The sequence below is a fragment of the Sturnus vulgaris genome, chromosome 1, assembly GCF_052056855.1.
Source record: "Sturnus vulgaris isolate bStuVul1 chromosome 1, bStuVul1.hap1, whole genome shotgun sequence".
In the NCBI taxonomy this organism is placed as follows: Eukaryota; Metazoa; Chordata; class Aves; order Passeriformes; family Sturnidae; genus Sturnus; species Sturnus vulgaris.
This window is the reverse complement of record NC_142243.1, coordinates 5,221,995-5,243,469: the sequence shown is the minus strand read 5'-3', so window position 1 is coordinate 5,243,469 and position 21,475 is coordinate 5,221,995. Positions and strand designations below refer to the sequence as shown.

Genomic DNA, 21,475 nt, shown 5'->3' with positions numbered 1-21,475 from the left:
CATGTAGTCAGCTCCTCAGCTGTGGTTGTTCATGTGCTGTGAAAGTGGTCAAAAATAATTTCAGCTAAATAAACCCATTAAATTTCATTAATTATTTTATAATTGTTAGAGTTATTTTTTATTTGAAGGAATAGAACCTCTGGGTTCTAAAGGCACAGAGCTGTTGACTTTTCTGGTATAACACAGATTCACTGTGCACCTACCTTAAAATCTGAGGGAGAATTAGTCAAAACTAATTAAGTTGCTACCATTTCAGGAATGGCTAGGAAGAATCTAAGGGAATACCACAGATGAAACTAAAAGGTATTATAAATATTATTTATTTGCATCAGTCTTCAGACAATATTAACTGAAAACAGAGTCTCATTATTAGGTGTAATTTACCATCCAGAGTGAAAGAGAATTTCTGTCCAAAAAGCTCACAATCTGAAGAGGTGAAAAAGACAAGAGAAGAAAGCAACACAAGACATGAGAATATAACTGCTACCAGAGAAAAGGTATGCAGGTTGCAAACAAGTGCACAGCAGGTCTCACTCCATCACTGGGTCCTTTTCTGGCTGAAATCAGTGTGGAGGGAAAAGCTCACCCGAGCCTTGCCAGAAGCTGCCAAACCCAACGGTGATCACAGAGCTGCAACCTCGCAACTGAGAAAAGTAAAAGGCATCTTAAACCTTGAAGATGTTAGGGTACATAAGAAATTAAAATGTCAGGGGTAATTTGTGGCTACATCCAGAACATGATAAAGGGAAACACAACAGTCCTTAGACAGCAAAGTGCTTTGGCTGGAGGTATCTCTAAAGTAAATATACAAAGGACAAAAGATTAGGTAGTGTTTGGGCATGTGTTTTTCTGAGAAGCCCAAGCTATAAAGACATGAAGGTAAAAGACTTCATAAGGAAAATGTGGTGAGATGAGAAACCATGAGAGCCCATCTGCACATGTAGTTCCATGAGAAGTAGAATTTGTGATTACATCCTTAGTCTTATGTTAACCCCAGACTCAAGTGCTTCAACCCAAATTTCCTGGTTGCCTACATTACTCATAATTTGGTTTCTTCTAACCTAGCAGGAGAGAGAAGGCTGGTTCTCCCATGAGAGAAACACAGGTAGGAGGGAGAAAGGCTCTTGCCTCCCAAGGGAAACATCCTTGGCCGTGGATGATGTTCATCACCAAGACCAAGCATACCTCTGATGGGTCCCATATGGAGCTCCCCAGCCTTGGTTTTTGGTGTCTAAGGGAGTGGCTGAAGTGATATTACAAATTTCCAGCCAGTGTTTGTGTTTCTCTTCTCTACCTCTTCTCATTGTCAAGAATGAACTTTAACACAAAACTCAGCTGTTAGGAGAAGTTTGAGGAAAGTATGTAATAAACACAAATTTTTATGGGGTGACTGATGGTACAGCTGCCTTCACCTCACTGCCAGAGGAAACTAGGTTAAAAAAAATAATCCTCACAGGCAAAATATAAAGCAAGATTTTGCTCTGCTGAGTATGACTTCTGTGATACTAGGAGTTGTATTTATTATTTCATTAAACTTCAGTAACACAACTATGATAACATACATGCCATGGTTTATTCTGTAAATCAATCATACTGGAAGAAGTCCACTGTGGAATATCTGTGGATCATGCAGGGTCTATGTTTGTGGCACATCTGTCCCCAAACATTAACAAAAAAAACCTTAAAAAATCATCAGCGATTTGCTAAACAGGTTTATAATGATAGTATCAATTAGGAATGGAATAAATTTTAGCTCCGCTCCATTCATAAATTTATACTCATATAGTCATTCACTTTCTGTTCTCCAGTAGATGCATTGGTGCTTGGACTTTTCTCTGCTTCCTATACAGGGGAAATATCAGCTGAGGCTGCCCATCACTGCTGTGAACATGTTACAGCACCAGGTACTGTGGGACCTGCTCTGCAGTGAGATGCCATTGATCAAACAGATCCAAAACCTTTCTCTGAATAGGTAAATATTGAAGAAAACTCAACACAGCAGAGCCAAAGACCATGGTTCTCAGCTGCCATAATGAACTGATCATCATCAACAGACCTGGTTTCCTAGGGAGGCTGCCTCCCCTGACATGTATTTGCAATATCATCCTCTGTGAAAATTTAAAAATATTCTTAACAGCTTTGTCACCGATTAACTACTTAATGTCTGGAGATTGATGACTGCCCATCATTTCTCCATTCTCAACCATGAGACTGCCACTACTCTCTCTTGTGACACTGTCATATGACGGGGGGATGGACACCGAGGACGAAGTTTCAGACCTGACAGGACTCCTACCATAATTTGCACTCAGCATAGATGCAATGAGTCCTTCCTTTTCAGGAGCAGCATGTCCCAGGGTGTCAGAGCTGTGAGTTCTGTGCTGGTACAGGTAGGAGGCCTGTCTGAGGGAGCGCTGCAGCAGGTGGCTCCTGTAGGCACGCTGGATCACCGTGGCCGACGCTTCCTCCTGCCGGTGGCTGAGCGTCGTCGATATTGGCTCGTAGGATTGTTTGGACGGATTGGCGGCCATGAATTTCTCCTCCATCTGTACTTTCAGACTATCCAGGTCTCCAGAATCTCCCAACACCCTCTTGGTGAAAGCAAACAAGATATCCAAGCAGTGTATCTTGTCCCCGCTGACCACAGGCAGGTCCATTGCTGTGAGTTCAGCTTTGTTTGGTTTTGGTACGCACAGAGGCTGGGGCAGAGCATCTGCAAAGTCTGAAAGTGCAGAGACAGTGATGAACTGAGTTGCCTCAGGATCAAACTTCTCCCAGATTTCATAAAAGATATCAAAGTCATCTTCCCCTAAAGGCTCTGCACTTTCCTCAGTGGCAGCATTGAAGTTCTCCAGAATAACGGCTATATACATGTTTACAACAATGAGAAATGATATAATGATGTAACTAACAAAATAAATAATACCTATGGCAGGTTTACCACATTCACCTATGGTACCATTTATGTTTGGATCACAGAATGGTGGCCCAGTGTTTAAAATAGGACTGAGAAGACCATCCCAGCCAGCTGACGTGGTGATTTGGAAGAGACAGAGCATGCTGTTAGCAAAGGTTTGGAAGTTGAACATATCGTCAATGCCACCTTCCATCTTCACATAGGCAAAGTTAGCCATGCCAAAAATGGCATAAATGAACATGACCAGGAACAGCAAGAGGCCAATGTTGAACAGGGCAGGTAGGGACATCATTAAGGCAAAGAGCAGAGTTCGAATTCCTTTGGCTCCTCGGATGAGTCTCAGGATCCGGCCAATCCGAGCCAAACGAATGACTCTGAAGAGTGTGGGTGGTAAAAAATGTTCAAAGGCTTTGCCAATGCTGGAAAGCAGTAAGGCTGAAAAGGAGAGGATAACAACTTGTTAGAATATCTTATTTTTCATTTAACTAGTAAAGAAACTGGAATGATAACATATTCACAGCTCAAAAATATCGGATGTGTTTTTGCTAAGCCCTACCAGAATAACTTTTAGGAGAAGCTGAATTGAAATAATAGTTGTTGAAATCAGCAATTATGAACAACATTCTTCAGCCATCCCAGGAAAGTCCCTGTTTCACTAAAGATGACAAGGAACTTTCTGTGCACAACCTCAAATATGTGTATCAGTGGACATTTGATGACTGATGGTTTTCTTTGACTCTGGTTGCATGACTATTTCAGAAGATTCAAGTTACCTTCTACATTCGTCTTCAAATACTGACACTACAAAGCTAAACTAAGAAAACGAGGTATAAAGCAATGTCATGGTTATCATTTATATAATATAGGCATGATATGTAGAAGCAAACAGTGATGAACATAGAAGTTGTGCATGCCACTCTACAATGGCTTTGGGTTCATTCAGGGACAGAGCTACACAAGGATGTTATTTTTTCTTTGTTTGAATGAAATAAATGACATCTAGTAGCACTAGAAGGGGCCTGCCTTTTCTAAGTGTAGCTGTTTTGGATACATATTTCTGTATTTACAATCCAGAAATTTAATTTCTCAAGAAAGAGCTATAGTGTTACTGGAATCTTACTTACTCAAGACATGACTCATAGTAAAGAAATGAAATCTCCTTCTTCCCTTAAATGCCTGCTGCTAGGGCAGTACTAGCCCTGGGAACAGTTAAACTGGCAGGAAGCTCAAATTTGCAACAGAGCTTTTTACCCCATTTTTCCATTGCAATCCCTTCAAATAAAAATGAATGCATTTTTGGTGATCTTTTCTAAAGTGTTACAAAGTGTGAACCCTTTTTTTCAGTCAGCAGTGCCTGAGTTTATAGAGATTGAATTCTACAGGCTACAATCTAATTCCAGTCTTCCTATTCTATACATATTCCAGTATTCCTATTTTTCTATATACTTCAGTCATCTGTCAGAAACACAGATGACAAAACCCAATAATTGATCTGATTAAATATTTCTTAGTTGGTACGAAATCTGTGACAATGCAAATTGTCATGTAATGTGATGCTGCTATGATGGGTTATTCATTCTGTATTTCAGATGAGAAAAAAAACCCTAAATTATTATAAACATGTACACACTTTTACTGAAGGGATTTTTAAAAATCTCATTTAATATTATTTAATATAATCTTGAGAGGAATTGCTTATTTTTTCCTTAAGACTTTACAGTATTATGACTTACATTTCAATGACTATTCGCAGTTAATAAATTTTAACTACTTTTTTTCTTTCTAAAAAGAATAATAATTGATGTAGTAAAGAATTTTCAAGACTATTTTACTTACCAACAAGTGACATAATAACAACAACTAAATCAAATATGTTCCAGGCATTTGAGAAATAGTACTGCCTCAGAGCCAGCAATTTCAGCACACATTCTGCAGTGAAGATGGTAACAAAGAGTATATTGATTTTGCTGAGGACGTTTGTCTTTGTTTCACTTTGCTCATAGGTTTCCACCATCATCGTGACCATGTTGAGGCAGATGAGACCCATGATGACAACATCAAACATTTGGGATGTTACAATGTTGAAAAGGAAACCTTGGTATCTGTTCTAGAGGGGGAAAAAATACTTCTGACATGAGTTATAAAAATAAGGAGTTCCCTTCCATACATGTTTCCAACATTTCCAATTTTTATGTTGCAAAGTCACTCAGCTACAATGAAGTCAGAGAAATTGGAGAAAGGCAGAGTACAAAAAGGACATTAAACATCCCTTCCCATCTTGAAGTTTTATCAGTTCCAAAGTGAATATAAAACCCAATAATATTGATGCAGAGAACTTAATAAATATTTAACCTGTAAAATAATTCAGTCAACTTTTTGGTGTGGAACTGACTTTAGAGCACTGTGTGAGTATCAATGTAAAGACAACATGAATAATTTATATGCAATATATAAATATATGCACTTTTCAGTGAATTAAATTGCACTTTTGCAATGCATTTTCCCAGTAAAGAATTTTGTTTACCAAGGGTCTTGGAATGGGTTTTTGAGGTTTCTTGGATCCCAACTTTTTCATTGCATTGTAGTATTTTTTCTGTTCTTCTGTCATAAAGATATCTTCCCCACCTAAGTATACAAAGAAAAGTCGTTGTTATTTGATGAGAAGCAACACCATTGTACTTAAAATGTTTAAAATCCTGGAAACTGGCATTCCTTCCTTTTTTACACCTTGCTGTTACTGGCTCCTTTCATATCATGCAACTGTGTCCCAAAAATCAGTGGCACAAACCTGCCATTCACAGAGTAGAAGTCTTGGTGTGAAACTCAGCTCAATCAAAGGAATGGACAAACTCAAACAAAAAGCATGGACAGGATCAAATATTTCCCTGTCTTTCCATGTGCTGAGCTTGCTGAATATCCAAATCACGTATCAGAGCATCTGTAGCAGACCACTTTCTAAATAACCACTCTCCTGTCATGCTGAGTTTCCCAAAATAAATTAAATTTTAAGAGGCTTTGAAGTGTTTGGGGAAGATCTAGGTATTCAGATTACAGGAGGGAAAAAAGGAGAAAGTTATTTCTTGTAACTTCATTATTAATGCTCTGGTAACTGCCAATAGAAGTTTTAGATTCCATGTATAGGACCTTGCTCTCTAAAGCACAACCACTACACTTATCTTTTTCTTCTGCTGGTTGAAGTTGTCAATGATCACACCAACAAAGAGGTTCAGGGTGAAAAACGATCCAAAGATGATGAAGATCACAAAGTAAAGATACATATACAGATTGCTCTCCATATCTGGCTGATCATCTTTCTGCAAGAATGAGAAGCAGCTTGAGAAATAACACACAGCAACGTGGGCCCAATTCAGAATAATCTTCATATTGAAGCTCCTCTCAAAAATTGATTCCGGGAGGAATTAAGATTCACAGCCTCACTGCTAATTGTGACAAAAGTGGTATAGTTTAAAGCTACCAATAGTGCATAATATAAAATTTTGTTTGAATATTCTTGACGTGATTTTCACAGGCATTGGAGCAGCACCAGTTCGGTTCCTTCCAATAAGAATAGGAGCTGTAAATTTTTCAGCGCATGAAAATTCAACCAAACTATGTAGAAGTCAAATTCCAAGCTCTTGCCATTAAAATTCTTGGCCTAGATACGTTTTTGGTTTTTTTTTCTCTTCTTAGCAAAAAACTTCTGTGATTACTATTATGAATAAAAGCAAAATTGGAAGAAGAAAAATAACTTTTCAAATTGAAGAACAAAGAAGAAAAACATTAAAACATATGCACAAAAACATATCAATATATGAAAATACTATTATTAGTATATTCATATTTTTACATATTGTTTATATTTTCATATGTAATATTAGCAATATTATAAAATTAAAATACTTTAAAAATTCTTTTATCCCTTTGAACTCCTGATGAAATTAAGACATCCTCTACATTTCAATTTCTTTCCTTCCTAAGTCATACCACCTTGTTCTGTGTAAGTGGGTGGATCTAGAGCTGAAAGCCTTTCCCCATTGCACCAGAGGAGCTTTAGGATACTATGAGTCATTTTCAGATTAAATGTTTTCAACATCCAACAAAAAATAATTACTGGTAGTATTTAGCACAGGCAAATAGCAGATGTAGAAGTGCAAAGTGAATATGGCATTTGCAGAAAGTGGCAGCATTCACAGAAAATAAGGTTTGAATACAATGACTGACCTCTCGTGAATCTACTGCTGCATACATGATGTCCATCCAACCCTTAAATGTTGCCTGGAATGAGAGATTATGGAAAATGTGTTGGACTTTGGCCTTAAAAGTCTTCACATACGTTGAAATACCCGAATGACACTGACAGAATAAACCTTCATCAGCATGGCACTAAAGGCCATGCAACACTCATGGCTGAACAAATCCACATTTTGACAGAAAAGGTCACGATTTGCCCCAGAATTCCTTCTGAGATGGATTCCAGCTCTCAGGATCACGAAACTGGTGGAGGCTACAACAGCACTTGCCCACCAAATGTTCCCTTATCATCTGGAAAATCACAGCAGGGTCTCATCCATCCCATTTTCCCATTTATGTGCATGAACAGCCAGCTACAAGGGGACAGCAAGCTGCAGGATATTCCACTCCTTGCATCACCCTCAGAGACGAGTTTGGAATTGCTGAAAGGTCAAGCCCATCTGACAAAGTGCTGGCTACTGAGGACAAGCAGCACTTACCACCTGAAGAAGAGCCAGGTAGCCAGAGCCAACATTATCAAAATTGACTTTAACGTTGACCCAGAATATTTTTCCAGTGGTGTTATACGTCTCACAGTCTGTTTTGTTCTTGACGTCGGTACTTATTTCGGAATTTTCATCTGTCATGTTGACACATTTCCCAAACTTCCCAGCAAAGAGGTTCACTCCCATGATGCTGAAGATGAGCCAGAAGATGAGGCAGACGAGCAGAACATTCATGATGGAAGGGATGGCTCCCAGGAGAGCGTTGACCACAACCTTGGATGAAAAGGGAGAGGAAAAACACACTTCAGAAAATGGATGAGCCCAGGTATGTGTAAGCAGTCACTTAGTCAGCTCTGCAAACAAAAACCTGATGTTTTCCATGTAAATACCAGTCACAGCTGGCAGGGGGACCTTGAACAATATCTTTAATATGTATTATGCTTTCAGTGCAATGGTTGATACTTCTTGGTCTGTGAGACCCTACTAATTCTGAAATGTAAGTCCACCCTTTTTTTTTTTCTTATTTTCCCTTGTTTTGAGAATAAAACGTAGTCCATTTGTTTCTTTGTTTTAGACTTTATTAATATAAAATTTCTGAAGTATTCATCCATAGCACAGAGGACTATTTTTAAGACTGTCAAAAGTAGTTCCTAAAAGGACCAGTAAAAATTCTCCACTAGTAATTTCCATCATTAATTTTTAGTGGATTATGATTGTGTTTGGGGTCTATAACCTGATGGTGCATTTTCTGTGCAGCTAGGTGCTGTATAACCACAGAAAAGTATCCATGCAGATTTTAAATATATGCTAAGACATAACAGATTGCTTCAAAAAACTGGGTAAGGGAATGGGGGGAACATTTCTTTGAGGTTCACTGTGAAGACAGTGAACTCATCTGTGAGGTAGCAAAGGAAAACTTAATGGATCAAGAGAAAAATTCAAAGGCTTTGTGAAGGTTTTTTGGAGACTGTGCCACACACATTCTTCATAGCAAGACAGAAAGTATGACATCACCTCTTTCAATATCAAATTTTGATACATTCTGCTAATTAATTTAATGACATTTTTCTCTGTCTTCACAGTGTCAAGACTGTAACCACAGAATTTTCAGTCTCTCTCCCAGAATAAAAAATAATAAATAAATGGGCTCTTTCAATGGGAAAAGACAATCTGATATTCTACAAACACTTTCATTTTCTGAAAGAACTCTACTTGAAACTATAATTTGAGCAAAGTACTTTTTAATAGGCTACAGTTTTTGTAAATCAACGCAGTAAAAACTTTCAAAATTGAAGTGACTCTTTCCTCTGAGTTAGCTAGCTATCAGATTTCAAAAAATATAATTGTGCTCACAGTTCTTATTCTCTACTTTATTTTTGCCTGTCTCAGTAAGACAGGAACACAAGAAGGTCTGAGCAGTGATGGAACAAAGTTCCACCTAGTCCAGTTTTAATTTCAACAGCACTTGAATCAATCACTCCAGAAAGGTCTATAAGGAAACCCAAGTACAGAAGAGCACAACCAAGAGTCTCTTTAAAAATTAATTTTATAGTTCCTAAACTGAATTCGGGGTAAACATGTGACCTTCCTAAAGACACAGTGATGAGTCACAAACCTGTCAGGTGCCCTTCAGTTCTGACAAGCTTTAGTTTGCACTCAGTCTTACCCTCATTCCCTCAAACCGTGACAGTGCTCTCAAGGGTCTCAGAGCTCTCAGAGTCCTCAGGGATTTCATGGGGCCAAAGGTACTGCCAAAGAGGTTTACCAAAGACACCTGAGGGGGAAGACAAAGGAAAAGGATTAGCAATGTCCTGTCATCTGTTTCCTTTATTTCTGTTAAAAACAAAAGAAAAAAAAAACAAAACAAAAAACAAAAAAAAAAAAAACAAAAAACAAAAAAACAAACAAACAAAAAAAACCAAAACAAAACAAAAATCAAAACAAACAAAAAAACAAAACCAAACAAACAAAAAAACCAAACAAAAAAACCCCAAAACATAACCAAACTTTCAGTATTGGAGTACAATATCCTGACACCATTGCTACAGGGGTTAAGGGCACTGTCTGAAATTTACATCCAGAAAATAATCAGGGATTCTGCTGCTAATGCTGTGTAGGAAAAGCAAGGGCAGAACTCACATCTACAATGAGGAAATCCAGCCAGCACCAGGCATTGGTGAAATACTTCTTGAAGCCATAAGCCACCCACTTCAGGAGCATCTCCAGAACAAAAATGAAAGTGAACAGTTTGTCAAGAAATAACAATACTGCTTGAATTCTTTGTCTCTTATATAAATGGATGTCTTCAAATGCCTGAAATCATAATAGATATAGATAAATGGTAAAAATCAGAAATTAACCCTGTACAATTAAAGTCAAGCAACACTGAGACCCCTTCATCATTCAATTTAAGACAGATCTGAACACCATTTATTACTCAAATCTATGCCAGCTGATAAAAATATAATTCTCCCTGTGCTTTCTCTTTCTTTTTCACTATATAATACAGCCCTGTGGATGCAACCTTCCTGCACAATGAAATCCTAGGACACTATATATATTTTTAGAAATTTATGTAATAAAGTTATATATTTTTAGAAATTTATATAATAAAGTTATATATTGAAGAGAACTAAGTATTTGTTTTCCCAAGTATTAAGAGTCACTTGTTTTTTTTAATGGTATAAAATCTCCTTAATATTTCACAATTATGACATAACTTCCTGAGAAAAATACAGTATACAGCCAGAAGAGAAACAGCTTCTGAGATTTATATATTCTTAGCTCAGCTCATGCTCTCTTATATTGATATAATAATATCAATAATAGATTTGCAATAATTAAAATGGTGAAAAAAAGACTGCTATTTAAAGACTCTTCCCTAATCATGAGTTCAAAGATATCCACTTTGTTGGTAAAAACTACTTCTCTGTGTGCAAATTAAAGCAAAAAATCCTTCACGAATACACGGAACTGTGCTACACCAACCAGGGCTCCGCTGCTCAGAAGAATCATGAACACGATAAAGGTTTCAAACCAAGAATGCTCAACAATCTGGTAGCAGGTTTTTCTCAGATTCCACCAGGTTTCTCCTCCAAACTTGGCAGCCCTACCCAGGCAACACTGAAAGTACCGAGCACAGCCTGAAAGGGAGAGACAGCAGTGAGAGCCTGGAGGGGATGCACATGAATGTGGAGGCATGGCCAGGAAACTTCTGGGGACAGGACAAAGCCAATGGTCACACTTACTGCATCGTTGCTGTAGGTTTTCCCTGTTCTACCAAGAGAAAAAAAAAATGGGATACACCTAGTTTAATTTGCCTTGTAGCTCCTATTTATATACACAGTAGGTAGAGCCCTTTTGGACAGCTTTCAATTATTTCGAGATATTTCTGAGACACTGGACAGGCTCTCACTGACTTGCTGTCAAAACTTCAAGGCCATGGGAAGAGCCTTGATGTTACAAAAGCCCTTCCCAGTTTCTGCACACTCTTTGGAAAGCAGAGATGAGATGCTGTAACCTCAGCATGGAAAGCCACCAAATTTGTCAGGATTGATATTATGAACAATGTTGTTACATATTAGGGTAGGAAGAAATTATAAAAGTACTGAACACATCCTAGAACAACTTGCAAATTTAGGCATTGTCTGATAATTTGAAAAGAGTCCTCAGATTACTGGATGATATTTAATGTCCTTTCCAACCTAAGTCATTCTATGATTCTCTAATCATCACCCTATAGAAATTCAACTCATCTTAGCAGCTTCTTTTGCTTATTTCACTCCTTTGAGATTGTTCACGAAATATTATACAAGGAATACTTTGGCTGCTGCAAAGCATTAATAAATCTGATGTGTTAAGTGACCATTGCCACGTGAGACCTGACCCCACACACGCTTCTCTTATGTTAAACCCTTAGAGTGACTTGGCTGCTGTTGAACTGAGTGAAATTCATCTCACCCCACAATCCTATTTTTCAGAATGAGGTCTATGTCATTTTTTTCCCCATGTCCCACTTGTAAGCAATTGGCTTTTAGGTTGAAAGGGTTTTATTTTTTCAGGTGTCTCAGTCTCTGTGTTGACTGTATGGGAACAACTATTTAGCTTTTTTTCAGATAGCTAAAAATAATCTGACCCTATTGGCTCAGCAGCACTAGAGAAACAAGTTGAGTTTTCACTCTTCTCACTTCCCAGTAGTGAAACAATGAGAGAGTCTTACCTTCTGGAAAACATTGTTCTGGAGACTTTAAGTCTTCAGAAAATGCTGGAATCTGTTTTAAAACATCTTCAGGATTTGTGAGATCCACTGTGCTGACTTCAGAAGAGCTGACAGTGTCCAACTACCGAGCACAGTAATATCAGTTATTGATTCTTTCTAACTCAGGTCCAAATCAATAAATTAATCCATGAACAAATAAAACTCAAAATTAAACCTTTGTTAGGTACTAATATTACAAGTATTGTTGGAGTAAGTAATGGAATAAACTTTTTGATTTTAAAAGATACAAGCTTAGAAGTACCAATAGGTGCATTCAAATAGAGGCCAATAATTATATAATTACAATATTTATCTACATGAACCAGATGTAACTGCCTAATCAGCTGGGAAATGAATGGAAGAGCTTTTGAATTGCATATTAGTGAATGTAGTTCTCAAAACAGGAGAAATTACTTGGGTTTAAACCATGAAATCATGGAAAGATGCATTCACACAGGAGACCCAGATAAATATATCTGTTATCATGCCAGGAACTGAGCACCCATGAAAGGATTTAGGAATTAGAAATTGGAATCATACCCTGTATTCTTCAGTTATGAAGCTTTTTGCCATCCCATTAAACCAAAGACAATGTGTTATGAGTCAGCAGTTTGTTAGCAATTACTTATTCTACACTTTTGTTCTTTCATGTTTCCATAATACTGTTCTTTACTTCTTTGAATGTATTTTACATTCCAAATTATTTTAAGAGTACTGTTAACTGGCAAAAATGATCTTTAATGACACAGAGAGAAACTCATTTCAAGCATTATGTTTCTTGAATCCAAGATATTTAAGACACAGGCAGACTTGGTGGAATTTCCCACATGGAAACTTCTCTCTCTTTATTTTTTTTTTTTAATCCTCCTTTTTGTAGTTAGAATTTAAAAAATGGAAGGCATCAGAGAGTATTTTATAAATAATTCATGATTACTACCAAAATTACATTGTAGTCTTCCTATTTCTGCACACTCTCTTTCCTATAATTATTTTTTTTTCTTTAAAATAAATATCTGGAAATCCTTTGATTTTGCTCACAGAATTCCAGCTCCAGTACTGGATTTTATCCTGCCAGATCAGGTACTGCAAGTTCAGAGCTGCTTCTGGCACTAAATTTCTCCCTGGCAAATCCCTGAACAGGAATATGCCTGTGTTTGACCAGTATTGGAAAGTCAACAGCACTTAAAAAAAAAATTACCTCTTTTCCTTCTGGTGATGAGAGTTCACTCTTCCTGTCCTTTTCTAGATAAAGCACACTGAATTCTTCAGAGGAAAATCCTGATGCTTTACTCGAGCTGCCCGAATTTTTTGCTCTGTCTCCCCTTTGCCTGAGGTGATTTTCATCCTGAAATTAATCTGTGTATTAGAGGGGCTTTCTTTTGCCTTTTTAGGGAGTGTACAAATCAGAAGGGAAAAACCAATAAGCTATAAATTTAATTTGAAGTATGAATCTCCAGACGAGAGTTATAAGAAAGGATCATTTTGAGTTACTGATTTTACCCAAGGATTGAACTTTTCCCCAACACACACGCAGCAAATTAAGACATTTTAATTATCTATTCAAAACTCAAAAGAGAATTCTTACATAGGAATTAAGAGGGAATTTTAAGATGGGAAATTGTGATACCAGAATGACAATTGTGATTAAAACAGAACGGAAAAATTAATAGAACACAAAGAAATAGGGTAAATATATGATGTAGTATAAAAAATATGTCCTCAGTAGAGTCACTCCATACTTAATCCCATCCACTTCTAATAATTACTACATACTACATGCAGCAAGGAAAAATATAAATGATCAGAGCTATAAATTCATATGCTGAATCCATGCTGATGTTCTGTATGCAGAACATGTATTTTTTGCTCTTTTGTGTGAATAATACCAAAACAATTGACATTATTCATAAATATTTACTTTTAAAAAATCCAAGTTCACCAAGGACTGCCACAATTACCTTTCTGCACCACAGCACACCAGCTAGAATTCCTGCAAAAATTTTCTTTTAAAACCATGAAAGAATCTTGATTTTAAAAAGCTCCAAGTGATGATTTCCCCTTGCTATAAATATTTTTACTTTTGGTTCCAGTTCAGAACTTTGTAACTCTCTGGAATTGGACCAACATATCCCACCCTGTTCTGCTGCAGAACATTTTCTCCCCCACATCTCTCCCTCCCTTCATCTCTCTCCACAATTCTACTGTTCCAACACAAATAAAGAAACCTATTACCTGTTTGCTGCATTCTGTGTCAGTAAATGTGCTCATTTTATCATCATCTTCAAAACCCTCACTTGTATTCTCTGCCTCAGCAATAGGGACACAAACAAATATGTTGGGGTGTCTAACAAAATCTTCAAGACCTGGGCATTTGTCCCCGTTTTTCTCAATCCATTCATTATTGTAATTCTCTTTACAACTTTTTCTCTCTTCACTCTTGAACCCAAATGAGTTCTGTGCAGTCAATTTGATTTTCTTCCTGTGCACTTTCTTTATCTGCCTGAGCTTCCTACAGCAGGCATCCCACGTCACGCTCTTGGCAAAGTGGAATCCCTTGCGGATGCGAGCGAAGGCAATCCGAAGATTGTTCATCTCTCCATCATCCTCTGTTGTCTGGAGACTGTCAGCACTAAAAGAGCTCAGCAGCAGTGCAATGAAAAGGTTGAGAACCTGAAAGAAATTGAAAGAACAACAAAAAAAAATTCAAGTCCGGAGACTAACATTCGAAAATCTGAATTCTAGTTTTGAAGAACACAGATGCTACCAAAGTTCAGTCTCTCCTGAGCAAACCAAAACAAGGTGATAAGGAAATGGCAGTGACTGATCACATTGTGGTTGATGAAATCCACTTCTCTATCAGAAATTTCAATGTTCCCATTCCTCTCTTCTCAAAAAACGTAATTTAAACTACAAGAGAAAACAGATCCGTGTGCCAAATGCGTTATTTGGCAAAAGCAACTTTTCAAAGGTTAAAGTAGTAACATAGACTCATATCCTGTCAGTTTAATAGTTGCCTCTTCATTTTTCAAATTGGAATTAAATCGGGCCTCTGTGGAGTTACTTCCAAAATTCCGTGAGATCAGATTCAGGCCCAGAAACTTCCTCAAATCTTCCACATTATCACAAAAATCAAAACCAAAAGAAGCTCATTTTTTCCTTCAAATAAAAAAAAAATTTAAACCTCCATATTTTTTTGTTTGCTTGCTCTTAAGGGAATATGAGAACTTAATGTTTTCACTAGTATTTTGGTTTCTAATGGGATCTGTGTATCTTAACTTTTATCATGGCAGAACTGGGCAGATAACACTCTGAGCCATCCACAGGCAGTGGAGAGTATCAGCTCTCCAGAGATCAATTCATCCCATCTGTCTTAGTTATTGGCTTTAGGCTGGAATAAATCTCAGTCCCAGATACCTCTCTCTGCTTCCTTGGACCATAAGAAAGCCTGGAGGAAAAAATGGGTCTGAACACTTCATTGTTTGACAGTTAACATTATATAAGTCTCACTCAGAGCATTGCATCTCTGACATAAATTCTTGCAGTGTGGAACAGGCAGGACATTAAATACGTATTTAGAAATCAGCCACAGAGCAGAGATTTCCCATATAGGTCTGCCTAGAGTTAAATATGTTCAAAATTTTTTTTACAATTAAGAGAAGTATGATATATGAATGAAGGACATGAGGAACAAAGACACTAAAAGAAAATATTAATGATCTGGGCACAAGAAAGGCAGGCTGTCCCTTATGTCCCAGCACAGTGTGTTGAGACTGTGTAGATTATGCCATTGCAAGATTTAGCTCTTGGATATAAATGTATTTTGAGATGCCTGAAAAATAATACTGATTTCTGTGGTAGCACTGTAGATTCTGCCATTTGCTGATAAAGAATTCAGTACTTGCATGAGGTCTTAAAAAAATAAATAAAATTTATTTAGAGAAGACTTAAGCACTTGGTCTAATTAATTCAAGCAGGCAAGCCATAAGCCTCACTGATTATTTACATCCAAATCCCAAGATGTGAAGATGCAGTGTATTTACTGCAAAGGCATTTCTCGTCACATTGCCACATGAAAAGGTCAAGTGATGCCGTGTGCAAAGCTCACAAAATGGGAAAATACAGACAATGGCCCAAAGGTGAAAGGAAAAAGAGGATTTTGCAGACTATAACATACACAGGCAACTTTCCCACCCGTTTTTAGGGAAGCTACCTTTTGTTGTCAGAACAGCCATTAACTGGAGTCCACCACAGGCAGGATGAAGAGAAGAGCACATTGCGAAACTTACCACTAAATTTCCCATCACCATGACCAGCAGAAAGACAACAAGACACAGTGATGGTTCAGCCACCACCATGCAGTCCCACATGGTCTCAATCCATTCTCCACACAGAATTCGGAAAATGACGAGGAATGAATGGAAAAAGTCCTTCATGTGCCAGCGTGGCTTGCAGTCTTTGGCTATTTTAGTGCAGTTGAGCGCATAACTTCTCCCAAAAAGTTGCACCCCTACTATAGCAAAAATGAAAATGATGATTGCCAGGACGAGGGTCAGATTACTCAGTGCTCCCAGGGAGTTACAAATTATTTTAATTAGAGTGTTTAAAGTTGGCCAGGACTTTGCCAGTTTGAAGACCCTCAGCTGTGTAGCAACATAAAACATAGTGTTAGACATCGTTAGAGATAACTCATCTTTGCACCATGCAAATCCTACAATAACCAAATCACTGATATTCTGAACTATTCCAGCAATGCAACATCTTTGGCACATTAATAATTTTTAAAAAGTATTTATAGGTTGTTTTTCTTTTTCTTCTGACTGGGTAACACTGCAGACATAAACTAATCACCTTGTAAAGGACCAGTCTAACTTGAGACCCTGATAAATGCTTGGCCCACCCAGGCAGGTGTCCATGCAATGCTCTTGATGTAGATAATGGTGCCTAATTTACATGTAAAACAAAGGAACAAAAGTTCAGGGACTGCTGCTGTCGCACTATGAAAAGAGTCTATATTTTAATAAAGCAATTTAAATCAGCCCCCAGCATACAAAGTGGATATCTTTACAAAATTTCACATCTCTCTTTAAACATTGTTTATTTCTGTCTGTACTCTGACACTTTTTCCCTTATTTCCTGTGCTAGTTTTTAATTATCTGAATCAGTTTTATAACATGTCCCTTCTGGAATATTTTTTCCTTTGAATATTTCTCAGTGAATTCAAAATGAATATACTTCTTAAACTCTGGCTCTAATGTTACAAGGAGTGAGTGTGTTTCTTAAAGCCAAGACGAAGTAATAAAAATAATTGGGATAAAAAAAAAATTCTTGCCTCCTAACTGCAGAAGTATTCTCTATTAAATTCACAAGATAAAGTTTCATACAACTGAGCATGCGTGAAGCATTACCAGTCTGAAGGATCGTAAAATTGACAGGGTTCCTCCTTTTTGACTTTCCTTCTTGTTTTTGTTTTTGGGGAAACTCAGTTCAATTAAACTCAGTGTGACAATGACACTGTCAAAAATATTCCAGGGCTGCTGAAAATAGTAATAGGGATCTAGAGCGATGACTTTTAAGATCATTTCTGCAATGAAGATTCCTGTAAAAACCTGTGACAAAGAAACAGTAGCATCAGCCTGAAAGTAGCCAATAATTTGTCTTATCTATAGGTCATGTTCCCTCAAATAACATTCACGGACAGGTTAATAAAATCCATGTTTATCAAGTCCTAAGACACTTTTAATTAAAAAGGGAGGATTTTTTTTTTGCCTTCTCAGAAGCATGCCAAAGTGTATAAAAAAATCTGGGAATCATTTCTATTAGAAACAAAGTATATAAATGCAGAGTTTGCTAATTTTTAATTTTAACTGTTACTTTTTATGTTTAGAGTGAAAACACACATCAACCAATTAATTAATCCTGTAAAAAGCCACATAGCTGAGAACTTGCTTACCAAGTTGCCTATTTTAAGCATGAATTTAAAAGTAGGTGACATATTATTGTGCTCCAGTGCCATGAACAAAGTGTTCATCACAATGCAAATCGTGATGGTGAGATCAAAAAAAGGATCCTTTATAAAAGCAGCCACTTTTTCCTTGAGTCTCAACCAAAGTGGGCAACAGTCCCAAATTAGATACTTTAAAGCAAAGTTCTTCAGGCGTGGTGGGCATTTCTGCTGAGCTTCTTCGTGTTCTAAATGAAGAAGAAAATCCTTCTATCGTTAGTTATCACTGAGCAAGATGGTGAAATAGCAACTTCAAGCATTCAAAAGACCAGAGAAGAAAAAGGAAATCTCTCATCTCTCACAGAGCCTTCCTACACTTTTTACTACTCATGTAGATCTTAAATCAGCTGATAAACGTGAAAATAAAAATGCAGAGAAAATTGGATTCCAAATTCTTTCGTGAGCACTTCCTTCAAAAGCCTTTGGAAAGGGTTTTATTTGTCTCAGACTGGTGCTACAACCTTCTGACAATGCAGATATTTGTGATGCAGAGGCCTCCCCACAGCTTCTCAAGCTCTACTGCAGGACAATGGAGCAGCTGCAGCATTTCCCACCTTGTCCTCACATGGGGCCCTGTCACACCCAACAACTTTTTGTCTCTCTTGAACCCAAGGCAGTTTAAAGAATTAACGGTAGACATGGGAATTCTGACTTTGGCAAATCCAAATTGCCTGAAATTTGGCATTTGGCTCTTCTATGGGAAATGCCACGCCCACCATTTCCCAGCTAATGCAAGTTCAACTCATCTCCATTTTCCACAAGTAGAACTTGGGACAGAAGCCATTTTGTCTTTGTTGTTTTCATCCTTTTAATCAAATCTAAATCTCATATCTTTTCTTTCTTCACCATTAATATTAATGAGCCCTTCAAAATACTTTTGACCCATCTTAAGTAAGTCCTATGCAAATTCATTGACCAACTGGAACTAGCTTTAAAAACAAGCACAGTAGGAATTACTCATCTGGTTTTCAAGGACCTGGAAGCTTTTCAGGAATAAATGAGCTGGATCTGACTCATATCCTTTTCTTAATTGGACTCCTCCTTACTTCTTCCCTCTGTTTAATTTTAATTTCTTCTCCCCCAGGCACAACACCTACACCTGCACCCTACACCACTTATTCCAGAGTGATCACTTTGACTCAATCCTTACTCCAGGTCTAGCTCTTGTCTTCCACTAGAGCTACAAGTTCTGTTCCACCCCAGGTTGCAGCTGAAACTGTGCAATAAAACTCAGATTTTTGATGAATTACACTGCAAGGAAAAGCTCAACTGGATGTGTTGCAACCATAATTCTCCCAGGAAAAAAAAGACTTTTTAAAAATTAAGGAAAGGGACCTTCCTGCCACAGGCACCCTCCTGTTCAATCCCATTCTTGTATCCAAGAACTGGTGGTAGGGTTCCTCAAAAGGGCCAAAACCAAACAAAAGTGCATCATCCTGAATATATGGACTGAAAATTTTCAGCAAGATCTGGAACAAAACTATCAGTCATCAGAATAATTGTCACTGATTAACTCCCACCAAAAATTCACATGGGAAGGTGAATTAAAGGAATAAAATTGTGAAGTTTAGTATTCAATATCCAAGAATTACCACAGCTAATTTTACTTGCATAATCTTATTAATTGTTGAATTCTGCATGCCTGTGAATCCTCTGAATTCTGCCACTGTCACAACAGAAATCAGAGGATCGGGAGGAGAAAACAGTGTCCCAGACCTGCAGGAAAGATGATCAGAAATATGTCCCACCCAGTCTTACCCAACCCCTTCACCCTCTGTCCTAAAAAATAAGTTTTTACAGTAGGCAAAGATGTGCTCCAGTACATAGACACTGTGTAACACCTTTTTTTCTAAGTCCAAATTAACAATGAAATTCCTAACTACACGCCTACAAATCTCTGCTAACCTTTAAGAAATATGTTTTGTTCTTTCATGACAGCATTACTTTAGGGTTGAAATAAACTTAATGAGGAACCACTTACCTTCCAAGACACTGGTAATTATGCTGACTACACTTGCTGCCCTTTGTCTCTGAAAAGCCTCATTAAAGTACTCCGCTGACAGATGAGGAGGTAAATGCATCATGCTGCTCTCATCGTGCACAGCTGGCTGCTCAGAGAAGTAAACACGATTAGGGAGATACCACAGGAGTGAAATGAGCCAGGATGTGATGATGGGTAACTGCGAGAGTTAATAGGAACAATGACATGCAGCCAAATAAATGTACATTTTTACAAGATGTAATAGATGGCGAGATTGAAGGTCCTACTCTGTTACGGGGCTGCAGTGAATGAATCCTGCAAGCATGTAACATGAGGCAAGCACAGCCTTGGAAAGGAGTGTATGAGGGGAAATAGGCCTAGGAATTATTCAAGAGACTAATGGAATAGGAGAGAGGTGAAGGATAAATAGGGGAAATTGGGGAACTTACAGGCAAAGCTGCTTCATGATGCTAAAGGGGCTATGAACAGAAAAAAAAATAATCACCGGTATTATTCAAAATTACACCCCTGGGCAGCATTTAGGATGAAAAGACTCTTGGGTGACTTGTAATTTCAGCACTAGGAACCTTTCAAACTATGTTAGTACAATTAAGGAATAGCCGAAACATAAGGAAGGCCAAAATCCAATTTTCAGGACGTATCAAACTATTCAAAACCGGTTTCTACAGACAACTGAAAAATTCCCACATCAGTATGCTTGAGTTCACATCACTGCCATTGAGGTGAAACCCTTCAAACAACAAAAAAAAACCCCAACCCTGCCTCTGATCGATAAACCACCATATAAAACATATATACTTAAAATACGACCTTTTCCCTTACCACATCCCCCTTTCCCAAGTCTTCCATGACGGGTGGAAGCACGGCTCCTTCAGAGGACACGGCATCTTGGCTGTGCACCCTGCTGCTCCCTCCTCCCGGCCCCAAAGCCACCCCAAGGTGCTCTTCCACGCCGCCGCCCTTGCCGCTCCGCGCACAGTTCGGGGTGGCGGGGTGGGAGCTGTGCCCCCGTTGGCTTTGCAGGCTGGGGCGTCTCGCTGTGGGTGCTCCTGACAGCGACTGGCACCGGGGTTTGTGTCCCCCGGTGACACCCACGGTGTCCTCGGCGCCGCCATCCGCGCTGGAGTCCAGCTCCACGGCGGGGATTTGGAAGTTGAAGACGCTCCCGTGGCTCAGGCGGCGCTGGGCGTTGGGGCCGTACGCCAGGCCCAGGAGAGACTGGGAGCCCAGGAAAAGCAAAGCAGAGAGAACAGCAAAACATCATAGAGGAAATCTGGGGAGGCTGTAAATTACCAGAGCTTCATAACATTTGCTGCAAGTCCAAAACTCTTATTTGATTTAGATTTTTCGGGAAGGATTGTGTTTTAGATTCTCAACGGCAGATAATAAAACTTTATGAGCTGTGCCAGCTATTTTTGAGATAAGCTTTATACTTACAGTTTTACTATGAAATTTTTCACAGAGGATAACGGTATAAAAGCTAAATTCTGGTAGTCATTAACTTCTTTTTATTTCTCGTTGTTATAGAAAAATTATTTAACTATTTATTCAACTATTTTAA

General features: G+C 38.1%; 1 protein-coding gene across 1 annotated transcript in view; it reads right to left on the bottom strand.

Moving 5' to 3' along the window:
• Positions 1-379: 379 nt before the first annotated feature.
• The window catches only part of LOC106851576 (sodium channel protein type 5 subunit alpha-like), a 33,718-nt gene continuing 12,622 nt past the window's right edge, over positions 380-21,475 (bottom strand). The window contains exons 11-27 of the mRNA XM_088157117.1: positions 20,737-21,132; positions 19,894-20,020; positions 17,862-18,100; positions 17,317-17,517; positions 16,198-16,551; positions 14,144-14,581; positions 13,110-13,256; positions 11,873-11,993; positions 10,642-10,796; positions 9,793-9,966; positions 9,320-9,427; positions 7,648-7,926; positions 7,139-7,192; positions 6,090-6,231; positions 5,442-5,542; positions 4,754-5,024; positions 380-3,352 (exon numbers count right to left, since the gene is read on the bottom strand). Coding sequence (XP_088013243.1) covers positions 2,154-3,352; positions 4,754-5,024; positions 5,442-5,542; positions 6,090-6,231; positions 7,139-7,192; positions 7,648-7,926; positions 9,320-9,427; positions 9,793-9,966; positions 10,642-10,796; positions 11,873-11,993; positions 13,110-13,256; positions 14,144-14,581; positions 16,198-16,551; positions 17,317-17,517; positions 17,862-18,100; positions 19,894-20,020; positions 20,737-21,132 — 4,506 coding nt within the window. The 3' untranslated portion in view covers positions 380-2,153. The remainder of the gene's footprint in view (positions 3,353-4,753; positions 5,025-5,441; positions 5,543-6,089; positions 6,232-7,138; positions 7,193-7,647; positions 7,927-9,319; positions 9,428-9,792; positions 9,967-10,641; positions 10,797-11,872; positions 11,994-13,109; positions 13,257-14,143; positions 14,582-16,197; positions 16,552-17,316; positions 17,518-17,861; positions 18,101-19,893; positions 20,021-20,736; positions 21,133-21,475) is intronic.